At 35.4% G+C, this 24,776-nt stretch overlaps 1 protein-coding gene and 1 long non-coding RNA gene across 2 annotated transcripts in view; one reads left to right on the plus strand and one right to left on the minus strand.

The window, feature by feature from the left end:
* LOC307001432 overlaps positions 1 to 6,967 on the plus strand; it is a 42,774-nt gene extending 35,807 nt beyond the window's left edge. Inside the window, exon 5 of the long non-coding RNA XR_013798242.1 lies at positions 6,837 to 6,967. This is a non-coding gene — a long non-coding RNA (uncharacterized lncRNA). The remainder of the gene's footprint in view (positions 1 to 6,836) is intronic.
* Positions 4,685 to 24,776, minus strand: part of calcrla (calcitonin receptor-like a) — a 29,284-nt gene continuing 9,192 nt past the window's right edge. Inside the window, exons 2-13 of the mRNA XM_079617911.1 lie at positions 16,895 to 16,981; positions 15,654 to 15,816; positions 14,996 to 15,109; positions 14,123 to 14,235; positions 13,933 to 14,024; positions 13,639 to 13,765; positions 13,209 to 13,362; positions 13,048 to 13,108; positions 11,997 to 12,063; positions 11,490 to 11,708; positions 8,807 to 8,848; positions 4,685 to 7,003 (exon numbers count right to left, since the gene is read on the minus strand). Coding sequence (XP_079474037.1) covers positions 6,785 to 7,003; positions 8,807 to 8,848; positions 11,490 to 11,708; positions 11,997 to 12,063; positions 13,048 to 13,108; positions 13,209 to 13,362; positions 13,639 to 13,765; positions 13,933 to 14,024; positions 14,123 to 14,235; positions 14,996 to 15,109; positions 15,654 to 15,816; positions 16,895 to 16,960 — 1,437 coding nt within the window. The 5' untranslated portion in view covers positions 16,961 to 16,981 and the 3' untranslated portion in view covers positions 4,685 to 6,784. The remainder of the gene's footprint in view (positions 7,004 to 8,806; positions 8,849 to 11,489; positions 11,709 to 11,996; positions 12,064 to 13,047; positions 13,109 to 13,208; positions 13,363 to 13,638; positions 13,766 to 13,932; positions 14,025 to 14,122; positions 14,236 to 14,995; positions 15,110 to 15,653; positions 15,817 to 16,894; positions 16,982 to 24,776) is intronic.

Below are 24,776 nucleotides of genomic sequence, written 5' to 3' on the forward strand. Positions count from 1 at the left end.
AAATACTGTATAGGTCACATTTTATAGGTCAAGGTGTTAAATGTTCAATTACAAAAGAGAAATCATCAAGCACTGTTAATAAATAAATTAATATTTTAGCAGCATTTCTCTTTTAGTTTTTAACCACTATTATTTTCAAAGGCAGTGAACATATTTAAAAAATAGTAAAAAAAAAAATCTATAATTTTATGCTATATATTCTATAAGTTTAATTGGTGATTCGCACAAAAAACATGTATAAAGGTCTATAGAATTATAAAATAATATCTATTTAATTTATTATAAATAAATTATAATATTATGCCTTTAAAATATATTTTCTAGGGCTATAAAAATGTTTGCGTTAGTTTCATGACATTTAAAAACATTTTCCACAAAGTTACCATTACCAAAATCATACCAAAATGTCTCCAGATGTATTTATTGCATTGCATAGAAAATACTGCAATACAATGATTTAAAAAAAAAAAAAAAAAAAAAAAAATCCCACCATTCATTTATAATTACTTTTTCTTGTCTTGACATTAATTAGAACGAGATTTTTTTTTTTTTTTTTTTTTTTACATTACAGTATTGCTAATTTGTGTGTGGGTGTCCTTAATTGTAATAAAAATAATTTTGAAATGTAAAATACATTTTCTTAAAATGCATTTTCTTTAAGCAAAATATAATTTCCTTGTTCATTCTTAAAATTTTGGGTTGGAATATGACTGGGTCTTTTGTAAGACTTTTTCTGTGGTTTATTGAAAGACACCGCGTTTAATAAAACAGCTTCTATAATTCATCCCCATAATAAATCAACATCATTTGCAGTCAGTGTGTGATATGCAAAGTCTCCTGAGAGCTGCTGCTGGTTTTTAATTTATTCCCTTTTCCATCTGACATTTTCTGTATGTCCTTGTCTTTAGCATTGATTTCAGGAAGTACATACGATATCCACAAAATGCTTCGGGAATGTGATCGAACGTGGAAAAAACATAACGGCAAACATGATTACGCACATGGAAACATGCGGATTGAACTTTATTGAATTTTATGAATTCTGCTAATATGTAAAACCAATTTTCATCAATGAAAATCATGTGTTCACTTACCATATTGTGTGCTATTTGTTATTTCTTCCTTGAAATGCTAAATGAGCTGTTCTCTCTTTATTTTATGTTTCGTGAAAGACACAAGGGACACTTTTGGGGTTAACTATTCCTTTAAGATTACTAATGTGGCATTTTTAATACTCTGATTTAGTTTTTAACCCAAAACTATAATCTTTTCATCTCTTCTCAACTCTTCATACTGTATTCTCATTCTTCAGCTGACAGAACTGTCTCATCATTCCTGTCGTATATCTCCCTGAATACAGATGAGCACTATTTATTTAAGACGGTGACGTAGGTTACTGTTAAAATCCTTGGATAAAGCAGAACATATGGTGAACACACAATTCATGTGGGCAGAGGAATGAATGCTTATCTCCTGTTTGTCAAGTGCTTTTGTATGCTAGCCCACCTGTTTCACCAGCCCTCGGTTGCAGTGGACTTTCCCTGTGATTAGACACCGTTCTGCGTGTTGAGAGAGATTGTTCTTTTAGCTTGAACACTGAACATTCTTTTCAGCTGGAACGGAATAAATAAAACACATTCTCCTCAGTGTTCAAGCCAAAGGAAAAGGGCACCAACGTATAACATTTCAGACTTAGTATTATTGATGGTGACTTCATGTCTCTAAGGAAGTCCTGTATTTTTTTAAAACACTTTTTGTATTTCTCAGTGTGTCATACAAACTCTTTCACAGTTTGTTTTCCATTCAAGTGTTGTAAAGACTACATCACAATGCTCTCTGGGATTGCCCCGTTTACTCAATTCTGTCCAAGATGGTTGGTGGACACCATATGTTCTCAATTTAATGCTGCACTGTGGCATGTCGAAGGAAACATCTGGCGGCCACTTCTTCCTTTGTAGAACTTCAATCCCAGCATGATGCCCTTTAGTTCTCAAAAGTATCTATGACATGCAGTACAGACATTCCTCCTGTAATTTTACTCGAGCAGGTAGGAATTCAGCTATCATCTTATTTGTACTTTTTGTGTTCTGTTTCCCGCATTTTTTAAAAGTATCTCTTTACTTGCAGTGTTCATTTTCATTTATTACATAAACGACATATTCGTTTATTTCTATTCAGTGCTTAATTACATGTCTAATTTTTTTCATCAATGGCTACTAAATGAGTAGCCTGGCTCCGCCCTCCTACGTACTTCCGCTCAATTGTCATTTTCCTTCAGTACAACGTCTAGGATTCTTGGGTTTTCTCCGATCAATTTTTTACCGGTCCAATCGGCGAACAGAGGGAGTGGCTGAGAATTTTACGAGGTGGCTAATTCGTACCAATTCATACGACCTCACTCGTACGAATGTATACGTTTTTTGCTAAATCGTACATATTTTACGAGTTGCCAAAATCGTATGAATTCATACGAATGACCTACTCCTGACCCCGCCCCTAAACCTACCCATCACGTGGGTTTAGAGAAATCGTACAAATTCGTACGAGTGAGGTCGTACAAATTCGTACGAATTAGCCACCTTTTAATCACTCGTACAAATTCGTACGAATTGGTCGTGAGATAGCGTTGGCTAGTTTGAGTCGTCATACATCACGACCAAACGTTAGCGATTGGTTATGGCAGATCCAGAGTGGCTCTGGGCAGATCCAATAGTTTTAAACTTCTACAGAGTACCCGCCTTCAAGGAAGTTAACGCTTGTCAATGGAGAGTGGCCAGACTCTCTGTACAAATGAAATGTACGAGAGTCTGGTAGGGCCAGGCTACTAAATGAGCAGTTCACAGTCGGTTTAAAATATGTCCAGGCAACTATATTTGTATACTGTTAAAAGTTGTATACACTGCAAAGGTGGCACAGAAGCGCTTCTGAAGTGGCATTTAGGTGTCTACACAACGCTGCTCAGAGGTGGCATGCAACACAGCATTTAGAGGTGGGTCAGAGCAGGCATACTTTAGTCTGGCTTTTATGAAGCATTTCATCCTTGCACTGAATTTTGAGCTGGCACAGAACCGCCTTAACTTGGCTGTGTAAAGATGCCTATAGACATTTTATTGTATAGTATTTACTAATTAACACTTTATCAAATAACAATATATTTTTTTGCCTCTAACTTGTAAAAGAAACCTTGGGTTTTAGAAAGGCACTATAAAAACAAAAGTGTTATTATCATTGATTGAAATAGCATTATACTGTACAGTCCCGGGCAAAATAATGGGCCAAGCCAAAAATGTGTAAACTATAAGCATTTAATTGTCTGAATCACAAATTATTGGTCAGAAAATTAGCACAATTTAAGCAATTGCACTAATAAGTCAGTGCTGTCCAAACCAATCTCACGGCAATTCGTACGAATTTTACAAGGTGGCTAATTCGTATTCATACGACCTCACTTGAAATTTTACGAGTTGCCAAATTCTTACGAATTTGTACGAATTAGCCACCTTTTAATCACTCCAACAAATTCGTACGAATTGGTCGTGAGATAGCGTTGTGCTGTCTCAGAAAAACATCTAAGATGGAATGAAGTTTTTGGCAGAAGATGGGAACACGAGTTGGTGATACTCCAGAGCAGTGTCTTTGAAAATCTGATGAGAAATATAATAATAAATGAATCTCTCACAGTGAAGCATAGAGGAAGAGGTGTCGATTTTTGAACTGCTGGTCCTGGTGAGCTACTTCACTGTGAAAAGTCATTTAATGCTTCACAGTGCTGGGGAATATTGCAGAATTCCCACAGTTGAAAAGGAACGATCAGATGGTATTTTTCAATACCTGATCAAATAGCAAAGACAACCATTAAGTAGCTTGAGGGTTTGGCCTTCTTCTGTCTAGATTTGAAGACTTTACTGAATATTTGGTCTCACATTAAACTCAAATGATAAATTTTTCAACTACTCATGAACTATTTGAAGCCACCAACAATGACTGTAAAAAGCTGTCTTCAAATTTACCCACATGACTTAAACATTTTAAGAAAACAAACGGGAAAGCTATTCTGTGCTAAGTTACTTTATCCACAGTATTTGTGCAATTCATGTTAATTTCCTGACCAGTGATTTGTGATTAAAATGGTGACGACCATTAAAAGACCCCTAAATATTTTGCCATTTTTGGCTTCGCCTTTTTGCCCACAAGTGTAGTTGTTGTTACACTTCCTCTAACTTTAACAGAGCAGAGTTCATTTAGATGCATTGCCTTTAGCTGTTCCTAGAGAATCGTGTGTTTGTTTTCCTAAGCCACCTTATTAAAAATGCACTCGACTGAAGGCAGTTGAAGAACACGTTTGATGATGAACATGGCTTTGTGAGTGGACGTCATTAGATTGCCCTTGGAATTTGAGTAAATTAACTTCGATCGTGTTCAGTGTGAATAGTGGAACCTTTTATGTGCCTTTATATTTTGACCAGCGTCTGTTCCACACCCCAGTGCTTTTAATGAAACCCGCATTAGTATTCAAACAAGACACTTGAAATAATAATCTATAATTACAGAATAATACGATACACATGATTGCAACTGCCCACATTTTATGAAATAAATGTTACACCAATACACCTTAGGAGAACAAAAGACAAATGACATTCATACAGAAAAGAACATTTGCAGTGGTTGATTTTAGGTGCAGCATAGACACAATACAACTATTCGGATACCAACAAAGTACAACCTTAAATACCAGGTCGAAAAAACGACAAGCGATTATGTATTTGCAACATATGAAACCGTCCTGCAGTGAGTGTTTTGTTTTCATTGAAACACAAATTATCACAAACAACATAAAAATGACAAAAAAATCACAGAGCAACAGTAATTGGCACACATTCGTGAAAAAGAAATGACATTCAAGGAAAAACGTATTGCGGATCTTGATGAGACGCTACAGTGGATGTTCGATTGGCTTTTTTTTTTACATGCTGTGATTTGCAATATTAATACTGATTTGTTCTTGAGTTATGTTTCTTGTTTAGAGTGGAAGAAATGCAGTGCATATTGTATAATGCACACCCCTATAACATATTCAGATTTGATTACAACTAACAATACAATATTTACATATTTAGGACAAGCACATTCCCGCTTTTGCCTGTCATCAATTCTGTTTTCATGGTTTAATATGGACAAAAGCAGGAAATAAATTAGTAGTTCACCCAAATATAATGTGTCAAGATCGGGGAGGATTTTTTCCACTTATTTATGAACCACATCAATTTTCTCATTCATAACAGACCCAAAATAATTTAACTCTTAATGAATTAAATTTCAGTCTGTTGAATAGATTGAAATGTAGAATATAGTGCATGAGTCAGATATGAAGACAGATGTGAACATCATTTGAAAGAGTGGCGTAAGATTCATCAGAAGTTCTTTTGTCAAAAACAGAAATAACAAACTGCATATTGGTTTAAAATGACTTGAAGGTGAGCATATAATGAGAATTTTCATTTTTCGGTGAACTATTCCTTTAAGCATTATGAAAACTTGCTGATTTTCAGAGAAGGACGGAGTGAGTTTAGGTAAGTCTGTGATATCAAAGGAAATAAACACTGGGCGCATTATTTAAATCATATGGAATGTAATTGAATTTAGGCCGAGTGGGTGAAAGAGAGAAATAAAAGCATCTTTAGAAGCCACAGGGTCAAATATCAGGAACCTTTTTTATTAGTTTAGATTCAAAGATTGCTTCTGAATCCCTGCCTTTTACACAAGAGAGCGATATCTCAAACACTCCAAGCGTATTATAGGAAATATGAGTAGCTGACTCTAGGTAGCGGATTATTGTACCTGACTTCATAGGTCACATGACTAAACACTAAAAGCATGATGGCAAACACACTTAAAATGTGGCATTTACAGTATACATTTATTTGTGAAAAAATTAAGTAGCCTATATAAATTAGATTATATTGAGAAATATATTTTAAAGTGATGAGCGTGTTTTCATACAAGGCTTCACACTGAGTTCTTACTAAAGCTAGAAATGTTATAACAATTATGGTCCAATCTCCAGTGTCATTTTCAGGGGTCTCTAAAGGAGGTGTTTTTGAATTACTTTACAATGTTCTCACAATATTTGTGATCCGTGTCATCAAAACACATATACTTAAAAATCGTGCATACTAAAAATACTAAATTAGATGTCTTCCTGAAGTTTCAATTTACTTCTTGTCCAAATAAACAAAGACAACAGCTGGCTATAATGTCTTCAGATTTACATTAAAATAGTTGCCAAATCAGTGTTATAAAAGAAAAAGTGGCACTGGCTTTTGCACCCTCTTCAATTTTTCTTTTAACAATATATAGTTGTTTTGTTCGTTTGTTTTTTCAGTAAAATATACATTTCTCAGTGTGGTCATCATTTGGATTAGATTTATCTTTCTTTTTTGATCACAAGGACGATCCTATAAGACAAAGAAGTGCATTACATACAGTATAAGAGCTGAATATTTACACATAACTCCACTGCCGACAGCAGTCGAGCAAACTACAATACTGCGGAGTACAAAGACCAGGCAAATAATGCTTGTGTTTGTCCAATGAACATTAAATGTAGGTAGCAAAATGTTTTTCAGTGTAAATTCTTGGAGAAATGCCTTTTCTCCATCCTTCAGAGAGTATGAACAGTGAATTATGAAATTTTTTAGTAGAAAGGTCCAAGTCAGCCATGTAACTGTCGCTGTAATAAACAGTTTATATTTATATATGTATACTGCCACGTTCAGTGGCATCAGGCAAAGGGATTCTCTGGTTTTAAGATGGCGCTGTCAATGTCATTGCAGTTTTTGCCATTCAAGTGTTCTGTGTGGCCATCGATGCTGTAACAGCCCTGGACCTCTGTGATGGAGGACGCCGTGTACGAGGCAGACCTCAGAGCATCGGACTGTGTGATGGTGCTTCCAAACTGGATACGGTACTGATTCCAGTGCCGCCTTAAAACCGCTTGGACCTGGGGAAGTTTGGACAGATGATCTCAGTGAACATGCATCACTTATCATGCAGCATGAATAATACATTATCTACTTTTTGAGCATTTGTAACAAATCACTTTTAACTAGTTTTATAAAATAAAATTGATAATTTAGACATAAAATCTCTAAACACATGGCACCATTTTGGAGTGTGGGTGTCATGGCCAAAACCATAAGATTAATTTCACACTAGTTGTATTTATCAAAGTTGAGTTGTTTTTTTAATGGATATTTAGCAAATAATAATATAATGGTAATATAAAAGTTTAGTATTTAGAAATTTAGCAAATATTAAAATATAATATTTGTAGTCACAGATATGCTGATATGTTGCTTTTATAACCATGTGGTAATGCATATTAAAACAATTACTATACAATTGAAAGTACGACATCTAATTTGATTTATAAGTTTAACTATACGTCTGGCATCAGAACTAAAAAAGCACACTGCCATGCAACAAAACTCAAAACAGTAAAACATATTATAACATTGATATTTTACAGTGGTATACTGTGTAAACTCTTAAAAATAAAGGCTCTTTATTAGCATTGTTCACTTAAAGGGACTATATGTAAGAATATGTTATTATTTTTTTAATGTATTAATCACTGTTTTATTGACAATTTGTGCACGGCTTGTAACAAAACTTGAAAACAAGACCTTCCCTGACTTCCTAGGTTGTCTATGAAAGCCTATCGACAGTTTTTTTCTTTATGGAAAGGAAAATCCAAAGGATGTGACATTTAAACTTCTGAGTTTCTTTCAATGACACATGAAATGAATGCTTATACAATGTTCAGGATAAGGCCAACAGAGCTATTCTGAAATGTCAATGTGTCATGCTAAGAAAAGGGATTATTTCAAACTATAGTTTTAGATCTATAAAGCCTACAGTCTCAAATATAGGCTACTTTACAATCAGATTATCATTACAGTGTAATTTTAATTACCTCATCTATCGACATGATGGCAGTGAATTGCAGAGCTGGTGCAAACATTTCCACATCGCTATGATCTGATGCTTTCTTAACGGCTGTTTTCTCACCGCTGTCAGTTATGTTGTGTGTTTATTTTGTTATTGAGAGGAAAGCGTACATATTACATATACATCTAAACGTCACTCTCAGCAGCGTGGACGGCATCTGGATGTTCGTTAAAAGTATATCGCTGAAAAGGTATTTCCAACTTCTTTTTACTTCTGAGCAAAGAACAAAATCGGGACCTTGAATCACGTTCAGTCTCTTGTATGTAACGTGTGTACGAGTGCGAGCACAAGCAATAAGTTGCTGGCTGCAGTTCACTAAACGGCCACCGGTGTCGCTAATAACAAGGGTCTCTGAATTCTACATATAGCCCCTTTAAGGGTTTTTTGGGGAAGCAAAAATTGTTCTTCTACGCCATTGCTGTGAAAACCTCCTTTTGGAACCTTTCGTCATGAAAGCAATACAGCAAACACTGTAGCTTATACATCGGCATAGCATCAGCCATCAATTCAAGCACACAGGCTGCATTAACTGTCATCCATATTAGCTTCTGCATGCCTCATTACCACATTGCCTCTAAAACAGCTCAACGGAAAAACTAAATGATTTGGACAGGTTCCCTCTGACAGGCTTCTCATATTGGTACATGTGGACATCTGCCAATGTTTTTAGGATTTAGAAATAAACAGCCAATACAGAATCTCCATATCTGAGCTCTGCTTTCAAGGAAAAGGATGTTGCACAATCCATGCAGATAAACAGGACATTTTTCATTTTAGTGGGGTAAGCTCTTACCTCTCCGTTGAAAAAGCAGAAGATTGTGGCCACCAACAGTCCCTTAAACATACAATCAGAAATGCACGTCAGCAGTAAATCCACATAAACTGCTATCTTGCATTGCTAAACTATAATCTCCCGTATCGCAACCTCTTCACTAATCATTTCTCGGCTGGTGGTGAGTACTGTTCTCCCTTGTGTTTTGACACATTTTGGCAGCGAGTGCTCTTGATGTGCACAAAGAGTCATCTGGGATGACAAGCCTGTTTTGTTGCATTATTCATTGTGCCGATTCAGCTAGGCCTAGCAGTACCAGCTGTCCAAGGCTTCTCACTTTGCTGTTTTCTCCACAGCAGACTACAAATGATTATTTTCTTGTTGCTGTACACCTACCAATTTCAGAATAAATGTTCAGGAGTCAGACTTTTAAGAGGCAAGTGGCCTGATGTTTTTTTAAATGAATGGTTCACCCCCCAAAAGGGGGATATTTACTTTTGCCATGCTGTTATTTCTTCAGTAGAGGTTAATGGAAATCAAAATGATATGTGAAAAATGACTTACACTTTGGCCTGCACTTTTTAACGGGACTTTCATAGTGTTGTTAAATGGAAAAGACCAGTGTGGAAAACTTTTCTTTTGTTTACCACAGAGAAAAATATCAGAATATGGGTTAGTAACAATATGAGGATTAGTGATTAAAAGCAAAATATCTAAAGAGACAAGTTTCCCCCTCTGGCTAGTAACAACAGAGCTTCTGTTGTCATTTGCTTTACAAGCTTTTTAAGTAGCCTAACTAATGGCAAGTAAACTTAATTATAGTCTGCTGAGCTTCTGCCGGTCAAAGAGATACAGAGAACGGGAAATCCAGTCTTGTAATATTAATAATGTACCTAAGGTCAAAACATAACACTCCACAAGTGCAAAATACAAGTAACAATTGGCATTGGTAAATAATTAAAGTTAGGAACGGCAAAATAATATTTGTAATATTGTAATAATATTAATGATAGTCTGACCCTCACTGATAGAGGCCACGCACACGTTGTAAAGTTTCAGGAGTGACAACCACATTTAAATAAGGGAGTCTACGGAACACGACTCACTCCTGAAATAGTGATGCATGACAGCATGGTAGCTAACCATTGCAAAGTTCTGGGATCTGGTGTGTTTGATATCCACTATTTTTGACAAAAGTAATATTATAGCAACCAAAGACTAGTTATGTTCCGCAATTTTAACTAAACCACCATTCACAGAGGCGTCATGTTTTGTTTCTGTTTCCGTAAAGCTGCTTCGCAGAGGGTACTTTTGAAGTTTTGCCATTTCCACTTGGTGTAAGCGTTTTTGGGCTTGTTTGGGTTTGGTTCATAAAACTTTATGGGGACATTACATTGGGCAGGTGCGGGTCGCGATACTTTGGTCTTGTATTCAAATGTAAAACATATGGATTTATCTTACTGTATTATGGGCTTCTTCTTGTTGATTGTTTTTTTCTAGAAACATGAATGAGACCAAGATCGTACCAATTTTCCTGTGTTTTTCTTGCACCGCACACATAAGAGACACACATCTCTTATGCGTGTTTAAATATGCCATTGACAACTAATTGTTCAATTCGGTTCCATACATACTGCATAGAATTTGCGGTTGTCACTACCTAAAATTTACGGGTGTTAATCCGGTTGTAGAATCCGGTTGTAGAATGCGGTTGTAGAATGCAGTTGCCGTAAATTACTGAACTGTGTGTGCACAGAACAGGACTAAAGCATTAGTTCACTTTCAAAAAATGTTTTGCTGATAATTGACTCACCCCGATGTCATCCAAGATATCCATTTCTTTCTTTATTCAGTCGAAAAGAAATTAAGGTTTTTGAGGAAGAGAAATAAGGGACTTATCTAGCGAAACGATCGGTCATTTAAAAATAAATAAAAATGATGTATATACTTTTTAACCACAATTGTTCGTCTTGTGCTGGTCTGCGACGCGCCATGCATTCACATAATTACGTTGGAAAGGTCACGTTCACGTCATCTATCTAATTTATTTGTCTGTGTACTGTGTAAAAGTATATAGGGCGAAAAACTCCATCTCATTTTTTCCTCCAACTTCAAAATTGTCCGGCATCGTTGTTTGAATTTTTTTGTAGTTTTTTTTTCGTGACCTTTTTTCCAACGTGATAATGTAATACGTGGGGCGTCGCAGACCATCACAAGATGAACAATTGTGGTTAAAAAGTATATACATTTTTATTTATTTTTTAGAAAATGACCAATCGTTTCGCTAGGTAAGGCCCTTGTTTCCCGACTGGGATCGTGTAGAGACTTTGAAGCTGCATTGAGACGGACATTTGAACCTTCTTTTGAACATTGGGATAGATGGTTGCCTCAAAAACCTAAATTTCTTTTCGACTGAAGAAAGAACGACATGGACATCTTGGATGACATCGGGGGTGAGTAAATTATCAGCAAATTTTTTTTTGAAAGTGAACTAATCCTTTAAGCACTAAAAGGTGACCTGACAAACAAATTAAACTGCTGTGTGACATGAGACAAACCATCAACTAAAGAAACATTTTTTTTTTTTTTTTTTGGTTATATACAGTAATTGAAAATATATAGCCATTGGAAGGCGTAGCAAAGATTCATTTTGGGCCCTTGATGTACATGTCAGATTGATGATAACTATTTGACAGCTTTTTACCTGATAATGCATTAAGATATGCATGATGTAGTCGTAGATTTCAGCGGAAACGCGCCCCCCAGGTTTATATGGGAGGAGAACGTACTGGATGCCCAGAAGTGGAACCAGAATGAGGGTGGCGCGGACAGCTTTCATATACAGACTAGACTCAGCTTGGTGTGTTACTTTCAGTTTGGTGATGAGGACTCGTACGATGTTCAGCAGAAAGAACAAGTTCACCTGGAAGGAGAGGCAAGATGAGTGGCAAACGCAAAGCAAAGATAAAGGATCTCTGCTGGCTGGCAGATCATGTCAGATGTCAGTATTCAAACCGCTTTAGCATGCTGGTGGTCTTTTTGATGTACTGATACATATAAGCATTGTGCTTGGCTACTCGAAAATGAATTCAGATTGGTGAATACAATCTTCTGAATGTAATTTGCACAAACAATACACAAAGATTATCAAAGATGCACAAAAAGAATGTGTTTCGGAAACGAAAAGGACAAAAACATCCAGATGTCTTACCAGCAGTGCAGCACAGATGGGGCCATGAATAATGTATAGCAGAGAAGTATTTGAGCTGATCCAACAACTGTGGATTAGGAAGGCAAGGGTTAGCCAAACGTTCAATATTGATCCCTTAAACAGGAGTATTATTTTGTGTAAAATGTTGAGTAAAAAACTTTTGTTTTTGAGTGTAGCGTATAAAAGCACAAATGAATGAAATATAAAAAAATATATATATATATCACTATACTTGCCCAGATGTTTGATTACATTAAGAATTGTAAACATTCAGTTTTCTAAAAATTCTATGTTTAAATATGCACTAATTTACATAAATTTCCAGAACAGAAATCTGAAGATTGGATAAAGACAGGTGTTTTTCATTTTGTTGATATAGTATTACAGGTAAAGGAAATCTATTTTGGATATCATTTTTATTACACCATAAATCATAAAAAACTGTCAACTTCCAGAAAAAAAATGCGTTTTTAGGAATAAAATGTGTAAAAACAGGCAAATGATAAATGCACAAACCCCTCAGTAAAAACCTTCAGCATATACAGGTGAAAAATTTGAATATCGTGCAAAATTTAATTTATTTCAGTAATTCAACTTAAAAGATGAAACTAATATATTATATAGACTCATTACATGCAAAGTGAGATATTTAAAGCCTTTATTTGTTATAATTTTGATGATTATGGCTTACAGCTTATGAAAACATTTTTAGAATATTCTATTTTTTAATTTGGGGTTTTCATAAGCTAAGCCATAATCATCAAAATTATAACAAATAAAGGCTTGAAATATATAATTTTGCATGTAATGAGTCTATATAATATATTAGTTTCACCTTTATAAAACTGGAATGTTTGGCGCATGCACATGCTACTGAGATTCGAAAAAAAAAACCGAATTGTCAGAAAGCAGCCTTTAAGATATGAATTGTAATTGAAATCTACAGACACAAATAGATAAGGTGCATCCCCCCATTAGACCATAAATCTCCAAATTGACCAGTGCATGAAAAAAATGGTTTGCCTGAAAGCTACAGAACAAGTATACTCACTTATCATTGTAGTAATAACTTCTGGCTACAGCATGTATTATAGCGGGTATAAGTGGGAAACCTGTTGTAAAAAAAAAAAAAAAAATGGTTTAAAAGAAGTTAGGTTTAGTTTATTCAATCAATTCTGTAAATAAAGTGCTTTGATTTATTCGAAAACTCACCCCATCCAAGAAGGTAGTACCACATTAAATGCTGTTTTTCAGCAAACACTGCCACAACAATGAGAGTGTGCAAGTAAATCCCTTCACAAAGCATCCAGAAGTAGTTGCATCCAAAGATGTACAGATGGATAAATTGTGATACTTTGCAGCTGACCTGAATAAAAGTAGCACAGACATTTAAGGGCGATTAGCACAGCAGACTGATGACATACTGTAATGCCTTTAAATGACCAAAGGAAAACACTTCATTTATCCACCCTTTTGTCCCATAACCCACAAGCCTGCATTCTATGGCAAGAGATGCAAATTCCTTAAAAATTCTCCTTTTGTGTTCCACAGGGAAAAAATGAAAGCATACAGGTTTGGGATGACATGAGGGTGAGTCAATATTTTATTTTATTTATAGAAGTTACTGTCAGTACACACTTACTGGGTTTCGCTGAACTAATTCCTGGTTGTTTGCCACTGCTGTTAACCATATGATAGTGATGATGGAGTTTAATACAAAGGAAAAGAACAGGTTTTTGTGCAGGGTAATTCTCTGGCAGCTCAAACTCCTATAAGCACAAAAAAGACAGCAAAATAACATGAAATAATTGTGATGAGCATTAAACAGCAAAACAGCAATGTAATAAGTGAGAGAGAGAGAGAGAGAGAGAGAGAGAGAGAGAGAGAGAGAGAGAGAGAGAGAGAGAGAGAGAGAGAGAGAGACACTTGCACTTACTTGAAATGGAAGAATATGCCTAGCGAGACACACAAAGATGTTAAAGAGAGCCCATGACCTATTAACGCCAAGTAGAACAAGTTCATTGCGGTCTGCAATCACACAAAAAAATAGAGTCATGAAGTGTTTATACTACAAGCCCATTCAAATGTGTGTTTATGTTCATCTCAAGTGACTCATTTGCTCATACCCTTCGTCCTTCAGTAGTGTGCAAATTACATCTGGTGAAGTTTGTCCATGTGCGGTTACTCGCAGGATGCAAGAACCACTGCCCACTTTCTGTACATATTTTGCTGACCATTTCTGCAGAAGTGGAAGTAGATCAAAATATGTTACTGACTGTGAGAAGCATCAATATTAACAAGATATGGAGTCCAGACACAGTGAAAAGCTTTATTCACTTGTAAAATGAAGCTTTTCACCATGTCTGAACTCCATATCTTGATAATATTGGCTTCTCTTAATAACATTTTGAGGTATGTCATGTCATAATCCTCCTGTCTTATGTACAGTATGTGGTGTGCTTTATTGATTTAATATTTGTCTACAGTTATTTACCTTTTTATCGTGTTAGGGTGTTATATATCATTATTCTTAGTTCTATAATATAATATAATATAATTTTTTCTCCTCTTGCTTTCTTCTTTTCTCCAGTGTTAGTTTGGTTCTGTGAAAGTGGTTAAAATGTTTTTACAAAAATAAAGCAACACTCAGCCTCCAAAAAAAGACCAAAATGGCTAAAGTACTATTTTTCTAATTTTCTGAGCACTTTTTAAGATAAGTGTTGGAAATTATTAAAGTAACTTGATAACTTCACTGCAAAATCGTAATATTCTTAATATTGAAAACATGCTCTTTCTTTCACATCATCTTTCTTCATGGCAGAAAATATGTCTTATAAAAGTTTGAATAGCCATGTAGCTAATGATTTTAGCATGATTTGCCAGTGAGGTATAATGGAGCTGGGATAACTCTAAGATGACGTAAGAGTATTAGGGAGGTGAGCAGAAAGCACTCAGACTGAACTTTATACAGGTTAAAGGAACTGATCTCTAACATTCACCTGTGGGGTCAAAGTCCTGGAAATAGTCAGGGCAGTGTTGCTCGGAGGTGATGCCGGCCTCTGTATCGTCCCAACACAACCATCCATCCCAGGTCCTGTTGCACACCGGGCCAGCTGAATATAGAAAAAAAAGCCCAAAACATTTATTAGTTTCTATGGAGACAGGGAAACCGTAACTTCCTGTTATCATTATCACTATTCTTAGTTATATCCGCCTGTTCCAAAATCTAGTCCCCCATGCGCCTTTGGTGTGCCGCAGCCTATGGAGAGTTTTCCAAATCCGTTATTGTTGTGTCTTGTTTAGGATGCTAAGTAGGCAGCCCACTAGGTTTTGGAATAGAGCGAATATTTCACAGCTGTCCTGCCACCCAATGGGACCATATGCACTCTCCCTAACAATGAATATATGAGGCATCTGAGGCTTTTTTGTGTGTTCTTGCTGTACTAATTAGACAAGAATGTATGTCACAGTTTGCACAGTAAATGTAGTGTATACCTGAAAATGTATATTACACATTTAGCATGACATACAGTATAGTTAAGGCTATATGGCTAGACTGGACTGTCTTGAAGCTTCTGTATGTCTTGCAGAATGAATTTCTGTAAAGTAGTGTTTTAACATTGAAAAAAAAAACTCTAATATGTACAGTGTCTATACCTCTACTTGGTATGACTTCTTGGTTGTTGTCCTTCATGATCTTCTGATAGCACTCGAACTGTGCAGTCACAATCTTGTTTCTGGTAACACCGATGTCATGGTACACGTTTTGAGGATGTTGTTGCTGGCTTTCGTTCACCTCAGGACTGGCTAGAACAATGAACTACAAACAGCAGGCACATTACAAAAGTAATATCTAAGAACAGGGTAAATTCACAAGCTTCTGTTATGCGATTTAAGTGATAGGTACATGTAAAATACTGCCTTATGTGGTCGTTTCTTCAATTATAGGCACTATAGAGTTCCAGGCTTTGTGGAAACTTTTACCATGTTTTTTATATGTATAGATTATATAGTTTTTCCTGCCCCAGACTCTAAAAACAACTGTTGTTGAAACATATGCTAAACTAATCTAATCTGTCCAAGGGCCAGATTTATTAACAGCTTGCGGCAACACAAACCCTTTTTTGGCATTAAAACACTGTCGGAATTTACTAAAGACACACAGTGAAAAATTAGCACTGAAACACAGTTATTTTTGCGGCTGACCTTATTGCATATGCATTTGTAGTAGTAGTTTTCCTTTCAGACGCAACATCTATGGGAGGAGAGTATTTAAATAAATCACGCAAGGTGATTTACTAAGGTTTGCGCTAGTCAATTTACTGGTATTTGCGCCATTATTTACCACCCAAAAACACGTCTTAAACCAGACGCTAATTTGCGCTGCTCTTGGTAGATTGCGTTGGTCATTATGGAAATGATCCGTCTGCATCTGTGTTCTTTAATGTGCTCGTCGTCAGTAGATCACACGCAGATCTTTCCACTCCCATCTGTGCTTTTTTGCAATTGCGCACTCACGCATTAGCCCCGATTTAGTCAAATTAGCCCTGTTTAGTAAATCTGGCCCCTAATCTCTTATTTGTTTTTAGCTCCTTACATAATACCATTATGAGACATTTACTCAAAGACATTACCCTATATTGTAATAGAGAGCTGCAGGGATGACATATGAGCCAAAAACCCGGAAATGAGTTAGAATTTTTGCGCTCTGGTTCCATCGTCCTGAAGTCAATGGTTTTTTAATGTTTTTTTTTGGTTAAATGCCTGTAATAAGGTTTGTAACACGCTCAATATATTTTCAGGGTTTTCAGGATATTTTCGGGTTAGCCTACAAAATACGTAATCACTTTATATTTTAAAGGTACAGATATCTTATCACGTGGCAAATAATCTTTTACCTCAGTGACAGATCCCAGCAGAAACAGACAAATCGTCCAGTCGCTAGCTTTCATCTTCTTTGGCATTTCCAGTGACCCACTATCGATCTGCAAGGAAGGTAACGTCAATAAAACACTGTGCACAGTTCTAAGGGCTCTTATACTGTTACTGACACAAACAGAAGTACTTGTCTTCTTTTCTAGCCTATTGCAAACATAGACCCCCACTCACCATGCATAAACATGCAGACATATGCACAGAATATACAGAAAACAGAATTGTCTCTGATGGTTACTTCAGTTCTTGTAACATTGATTAAGAACATGTGGAAGTTAGCCTTGTACAGTGTAACTATATGTTCATACTATATAAACACTTTTTTCAATGTTTTTGTGTGTTGATGCAAATTAATAGTGAAATCAGAGTTCTGAAAACTGAAAACTGATTCACATCACTTGCCCTGTGTCTAATGGGCAAATTAGTCTAATGAGTCAAATATTTCATTGGAATATTTACAATGTTGATTAATTATATCGCCAGCAAAACCATTATGAATAGCTTGAATATTCACTACCGAGCCCTACGAAGGGTTATTTTTCAGTTTGTCAGGTCACATACTGTACATGCACTTTAACTTAGATTTTTATTTTTATTTTTTTTTAAACCCAGTGAAGAACGGTTTAGAAGAACGGACTCACAATACACTTATCTATTGCTAAAAAAAGAGTTGCTAATGTGGAGCAAAGATCCCTGATATTACTAAATAATGTCCCCTGACTGCTCACATTGGAAGGTATGGCATGTCTTCAAGTCTGTTTGGACTTGCTCTACTCATTGGGTCACACTGGAGAGTGGGGAAAGCAAAAGGGGGTATTTCAAATTAGAAACAGATGGGGAAAACCAGTCGTAATGTTGCTCACAATGCAGCAGATCATGAAACTGCACTGACAAATCCCAAGGACCACTGCTTGTAGCTGCGTCATTGGCTGTAGCTGAAATAATGGTGTTTACTTTTCCATTCGAGGGAATAAACATGCAGGTTAGAGCCTTTGTGAGCCATTCTGCTAGCTGGTTGCACTGATACTGATATCCGCACTATGTTATCTTCTGTGGATATCTGCACTACTTGAACAAACAGCTATTTTTCCCCCCGACAGTGCAGCCTTTTGAGTACAACCAGATGGGAGGAAAATGTATGTGTCTTATGGTCATTTTAACTGATTGGGTTTGAAACAGATAAATCAACTAAGTACTCAGGGACGAGATAAAGTGGAGCAAGTTCAGTCTCTGCTTCTCTATAAGATGTGTCAACATAGCCTAAATATAGTTACATATGTTGAATGCTGAATCTGCATATGTTGAATCTTTCTCTAACCGATGATGAGTTCACAAGGTTGATCAAAATGCCAGCTTAACAATCAAATCACATAATTTAGAAGAAGAACCCGATTTATGTATTCGACGCCCACTTTTATCAGTGGGAAATATTGAAAAAAATAAATTCACGCAATCAGTGTGTTTAAATAATCAATCAATCAATCAATCAATCAATCAATCAATCAATCAATCAATCAATCAATCAATCAATCAATCAATCAATCAATCAATCAATCAATCAATCAATCAATCAATCAATCAATCAATCAATCAATCAATCAATCAATCCCTGATTAACACGGTTAAAGGCACACTATGCAAGATTCCCGTTTTTGTCAAACAGCGACCCCTAGAGAAGATGTGGAGTACTTGTATTTAACGTCTCTGCACTCACGGCCTGATCCCCTCCCCCCTGTATACTGGTACCTGTTCAGTAGGATGAAAGCGTAAGACATCGAACAGGCACATATAGACTCCGAAGATGTTTACTGACCAGGTAATGTTTCACGATTTCATACAAATATTAGGCTACTGCATAATTGTATATGTTGTGCCGTAAAGCAAGTTGTGATTCTCGCGAGATTTGGCTGGGCGCCACCTCTCAAACCTGCATTGCTGGTTTTGCATAGTGTGCCTTTAATTTCTACAGGAACATTTACTTAATGAATAAGGAAACAGCACTTCCATATTTGTATAATAGTAATAGTAGTAGTGCTAGAGGTCTATTATTACAGTATGTATGTGGGTGTGAGAAATAAAATCTGAATTATTATTACTATTATGAATTATTGCCATTTGTTTTTTGGTAATGGCCACATAACTCCAGACGAACTTCGTTTTGGCCTGATTTTGTTCAAAATTATATCACACCAGTTCGTTTCTTCGATTTCGCTTGAAGTATATAGGTGTCTTCACTTTTGCTCTGATCTAAATACATTTGTGTTGTAGTCATTGTACAAGTTAAATAGTTCCCCCTTTTGAAATTCCTCATGTGCCACATCAAGTGTAGAGCAATTGAAATTGAGCAGGAAATAATCAAGGGCTAAGTGCCCGCACACTCCTCTGAGAAATGACCGATTATCTCCATCCTTACTCTTCCAAATGGAAATCCAATAACGCTTCCTTAAATTACACTTGTTGAGGCTATTAGTCATAAGCGAAATTGATACCATTTCTTGGAAACATACAGTCTAATAAATGTCTAAGCGTTCCAAACTATAACGTGTGTGTGTTACCTTATTAGTATTGCAATCGATAGACAAAAAGGTCACTTTGTAGGTCAGGCAATCTCCCTTAATACCTCATTGGTATAAAGACTTTGACGTGCATGTTCCTTAATTCAGCAGAGCAGATCATCGTACATTTATTAATCACATGTGAAGTCTGTTTTATTTATATGGAAAACTAATAGTGGCACAGGACTGTGTAGATTCAATTCAAGTAAGAGTCCACTGTGATTTACTATTATTGATATTATTTATTATCCACTATTATTTATCCTGCAGCAAAGACAATATACACTACAATTCAAAACTTCGGGATCAGTAAGATTTTTTTTTTTAAAGAAATCACTTATTTCACTTATTTATTAATTACATTATAAAGACTTATCATTTTTCAAAACATTACTAATTCAAATAAATGCTGTTCTTTTGAGCTTTTTATTAATCAAAGAGTACTGGAAGAAAATGTATCACAGTTTTCACAAACATATTAAACAGCACAACTGTTTTCAACATTGATAGTAAGAAGAAATGTTTTGTGAGCATTTTTTGTTCAAAAACAAAAGCAGTCTTGGTGAGAGAAAAACAAAACACAATATTGACCCTCAAAATTTTGAAGGGTAGTGCTCTAAACACTGTGTACTTGTGTATAGGTTTGTAAGAAATCTTTCTTTCTGCTTATCGCACACTTGTTTTGAATGCAGTTGAAACTAGTAAACATCCTACAGTGACCAGAGGATGTTTACTTGCTGCCCAAGTTCCTTAAGCATTCACAATTACCTTCTCCTATTTTCAGAATAACCCCAGCTCGCTCAGAACTCCCACAATGTGATCTGTGGAGATTAGACTTATCGCTCAGATACATGCTCGGCACAGACCCAGTGGCACGTCTGTTGATGTAAATATGAACGAGTTTGTATTAATCTCATTTCCATTAGAGATGCAAATGTAAACATTGCAACTGTGCACTCAAGATAAACACTCTTTAAAATCTATTGAATTGAAATCCTAGAAAATTATGTCATTATTTACTTATCCTAATGTTATTCCAAACTCCAAACTTACATAGAAAACCAAAGGTGAGTTTTTAAAGAAAAGTGAGAAAATATATCTTCAGAATGTCTCCTTTTGCTTTTACTTCTTTCTTCAGCATGTGTTTTGGAACAGACAAATTATTCCTGTCTAGAACTAAAGGATTTTTTAAATACGTGACATGAAGGGTTTTAAGATAAGTTTGACAATTGCATATTTCAAATATAATTGATCCAGAAACACGTAACCGTAAAGCATTTTCATTCCCGAGAAGTGTTATTTCAGTATTACTTATATACTAGGCTATTTGTTTATTATTATTTTAATATTTTTTAATTTATTAAATATTTTTCATATTTTCAATTTAATTTTAATTTTAGATTTAATAGTTTTGTTTTCTGGATTATTATTTTTTATTCCTGTTTCTTCAGTACTTCAACTTTATTTCAGTTAGTTGCCAATGCCTTTTTACCTTTAAACTTTATTCTTTCAAGTTTATAGTTTATCTGATATTTATATTATTTGAGATTTATTTGAATTAATTAATAGTTCAATTTTAGTTAACAATAACAACGGTGCTCCTAACTGCAACACATTCTTACTTGTAACTGGCAACTCTTGCAACAAAAAAATCTGCAACAAGACCATGATCTAGAAAGCAACAGCAGTAACCTCCTCTGATGTGTACATAAAAAGCCCAGAGGTGCAGTTCACTCCTTTACACACTCACTCCACACACTTTTGTCTGGGCACCTCAGACCCTTAGAATGATCCTTTCATGTCATTCCATTGTTGCGGATTTTTCTTTTAGTTGTAGGTAGCTGATGTGTGAAAATGAATCCAACATTGGCTCACTGCCTTGGGTACAACCAGATATTGAGCTTTACAAAGCGAATCATAATGAAGTCATGCAGACGCTGGAGAACACGGCTGGTGATTCTGTCGGAGTAAAAGCTGCTCTGAATTGTCTTGGAAGGTTTAAGTAGGTGGGTGGGTTGTACAGTAGCACAAGATATTAGAACATGCCAAGCTTTTACTTCCTCTGATACCCGTGCCCTTCCACATCCCTGAACAACTCCGTCACATACTTCTACGACATATATACACAGAGACCATTTTTGTTAATGTTGCAAGTGAAATTTATGTAATCCGGATCATGCATTTCATATATCAAATATAATTTTTCTTTGCTTAGATTTGTTCATGGTTTTAAAGTATGTTGACATGTTGCACAACCGGTTCATGTTGGCAACTGTTTAATTTTATTAGCTTTTATTAGTGTAATAGATGAATTTGCTTCAAAATGTTGTGGAGTTTGATCTTTTTATCCCCGGTCTTTGAAGTCAACAGCAAAAGTCATTTGAAGTAGGCCTATTTTTACGCTGTTAAAGATAAGAAGCCTATTTATGTTGCTATTCTAACTATTCACCATTATACAGTAAATACCTTTTAAAAGTTTGGGGTCTGCGTTTACACTTGGCATTAACCTGCGATCACCATGATCAAGCAGATCGGATCATTAGCCAATCAGGACACGGTGCGTTTACATTTGTTCATATTAGCCTCTGTATCTGGATCGGATCTCAATCGGATTTCTGTTTCCTGCATAATATTTAAATTAGGTCTGTAGCACAACACCAAATTAAGAGAAAATATGATACAAATTAAGCAATGTCCCAATTGCTTTCACTCACTCACTTTACTTTCCTATGCAATCTCCAGCCTTAGATCAAATTAAGTTTTTTAAATGAAGGAATATTTCCAGAGTTGATCATACAAAAATAACTGGGTTGATCATGTTAAACAAGTCACATCCTCGATCATCTGGCTTTAAGGTTATAGCGTGCAATGACAACCCATTTGTGCCCAATTTTTTCTGAATGATTTCATGCATAGTTGTGTTAATAGTGTATGTGGTCATGTTCTGCATTTATTTTCCCCAGGCTTTGTTTTTTTTTTCTTGAAAATTGTATTTGAATGTGTGGCAACTATAGCCGGTGGGCAAATATGTTGTATGCACCCCCTCAATGTCAAATATAAATAGGAGGAGAACATTTGGCATCTATCTCAAAATAACATGCTTTCAATAGATCAATCTTTATTCAGAAACAAATTTATTATGTATGAAAGACGAAGAACATTTGATGCGAACGCAAAAAAGCTGCATCTATCTTATAATTTCTTGAATATGAAAACACAACAAACAACAAATCCATTTGTCTTAACCCTTGTGCGCTGTTCGGGTCTTTTTGACCCACATTTCTAACTTTCATTCATGGGGATAACATAAACTGACATGGTTTAGTGTAAGATTTTTGCCCGCTTTTGGAAAATGCAGTTTCAAAAGTAACAAATTATCACTTTAACCAGTAGACGGCTGCAGACCTCCACTATTTGACTAACTGAAAGACATCTTTTGACAAGTTTTTCCAGTTGTATTCATACATATTATGAAATCACAATTATAACAATAAAAGTTTTTTTTTTAATTGAAAAATTAAATTTAGACATGTTGGAAAAATGTAGACTTTTTTCTTTTCTTTAAACCAAATTTTGTGAAGTAAAAATTTCCAAATGTGGAGTAATAACATTAATAAACTGAGTTAAATTACATTTGTTAAAAAAAATAAAATAAAATTTTTCTTAAACAGCCCGACTGTAAACCGCAAACGAACAGCGCACAAGGGTTAAAGTGGTGGAACATAGTGCAGAACAAAGTGCAGCCATAACAGGGCATCGTGTATCAAAAAGTTAAATGAAAAGTGCATACAGACAATTTATGAACAGTAGAGATGTCATTTAAAGGGTTAAGTTATGTTTATGCACTAAGCAATACCTATAACCTTGATTTATTAACCTATCAACACATTATACCCCATTTTCCCATATATGTACTTACAAGGCCGCTTGGACTTTTGACAAAGTATACAAAAAACTATTGATCTCTTGTAAGATTTGTTTTGTTTGGATGATTCTAGAGACCTTCATGATTATATATATATATATATATATATATATATATATATATATATATATATATATATATATATGTGTGTCAACAAAAAATACTCATTAGTAACATGAAAATGACCTTTCTTTGGGAGGGTTTGCCTTCGCCATGCTTCCTGGAAGTAGGGGTAGGAAGTTGAAAGCCTCATGTGACAGGAAGGAAGTTAATACCTTTTTTTCTTTCTTGAAATCCTTCATTTGGTTGTTTGCTTGCATGTCACTAGCCGCGTTTCCATTACCCTTCAAATTGCGCAAATTGAAATTGCGAATTGAAAATACGCTCAATGGAAACACGTCAATTTCGCAAAAACTCTCGTTTATCGCAAAAAAGTTTTTACGCTCGCATGAGGAGGTTTTTCAGCCAATTCGAAAAAGGAATATTTCGCAAAACTGCAATGGAAACAGTTTTTGCGCATTTACAGTCACCTGACTTAGAAGACGCGGTGTGTTTGGGGTCCATGTACGCAAATAATAATAATTATCATCATTATTATAACATTTACTAGGCTACATTTAGATGACGCTTTTATCCAAAAAAGGAACAAAGCAATTCGTCAAATGTCATTCATAATATGGGTTAGACAATAATAATACAGAGCTGAGATTATCACAAATAAACACAATATTTTGACGCATATCTAAGGGTATGTGTGGAGTGTGGAGCGCGCACTACATGGCACGGAGGCGCGGGCGTGAACACTTGCATTTTCCTATTAACAGTGAAACAACTTAATATAGCCTACTCTATAATTTCTGGTCATACAGAAAATAATAATACATTATTTGTAAATACTTTTATTTGTGTAAACAATAACAAGAAAATGTTGTGCTTTTGTAAAATAAAATAAAACAATCAGGCGCGTTTTCATGATCTCCCTGAACTGGAGCGCGAGAACTGAAACAAATAGCCTATGTAGCTAAAGCTTGAAATGTCCACTTTAAAACGAACAAATTCGAATCGAAAGCTAATACATTTTGACCTTAGAAAAACAGTAAAATCAACATGTTTTCCATATTAATTTGTGAATATTTTACATGTTTAATAAAGGGGAAAAACGTCATTAAACAAACATCTGAAAATTCGTCGTATTTAATTTTTTGCGCAGCAGTTGGTGTAGCCATGCAGTTCGAATTAAAATTGTGGTGTTCAACTTTGCGTTTTAAAAAGACAATATTATATTAATATATAATATTATTTTTCGTTTTTCAATTACGGGTTTAAAAAGGAAAAAACGAATGGACACAAAAGTAGCCTACATGG

This window comes from Phoxinus phoxinus (assembly GCF_949152265.1).
Source record: "Phoxinus phoxinus genome assembly, chromosome: 7".
Taxonomy (NCBI): domain Eukaryota; kingdom Metazoa; phylum Chordata; class Actinopteri; order Cypriniformes; family Leuciscidae; genus Phoxinus; species Phoxinus phoxinus.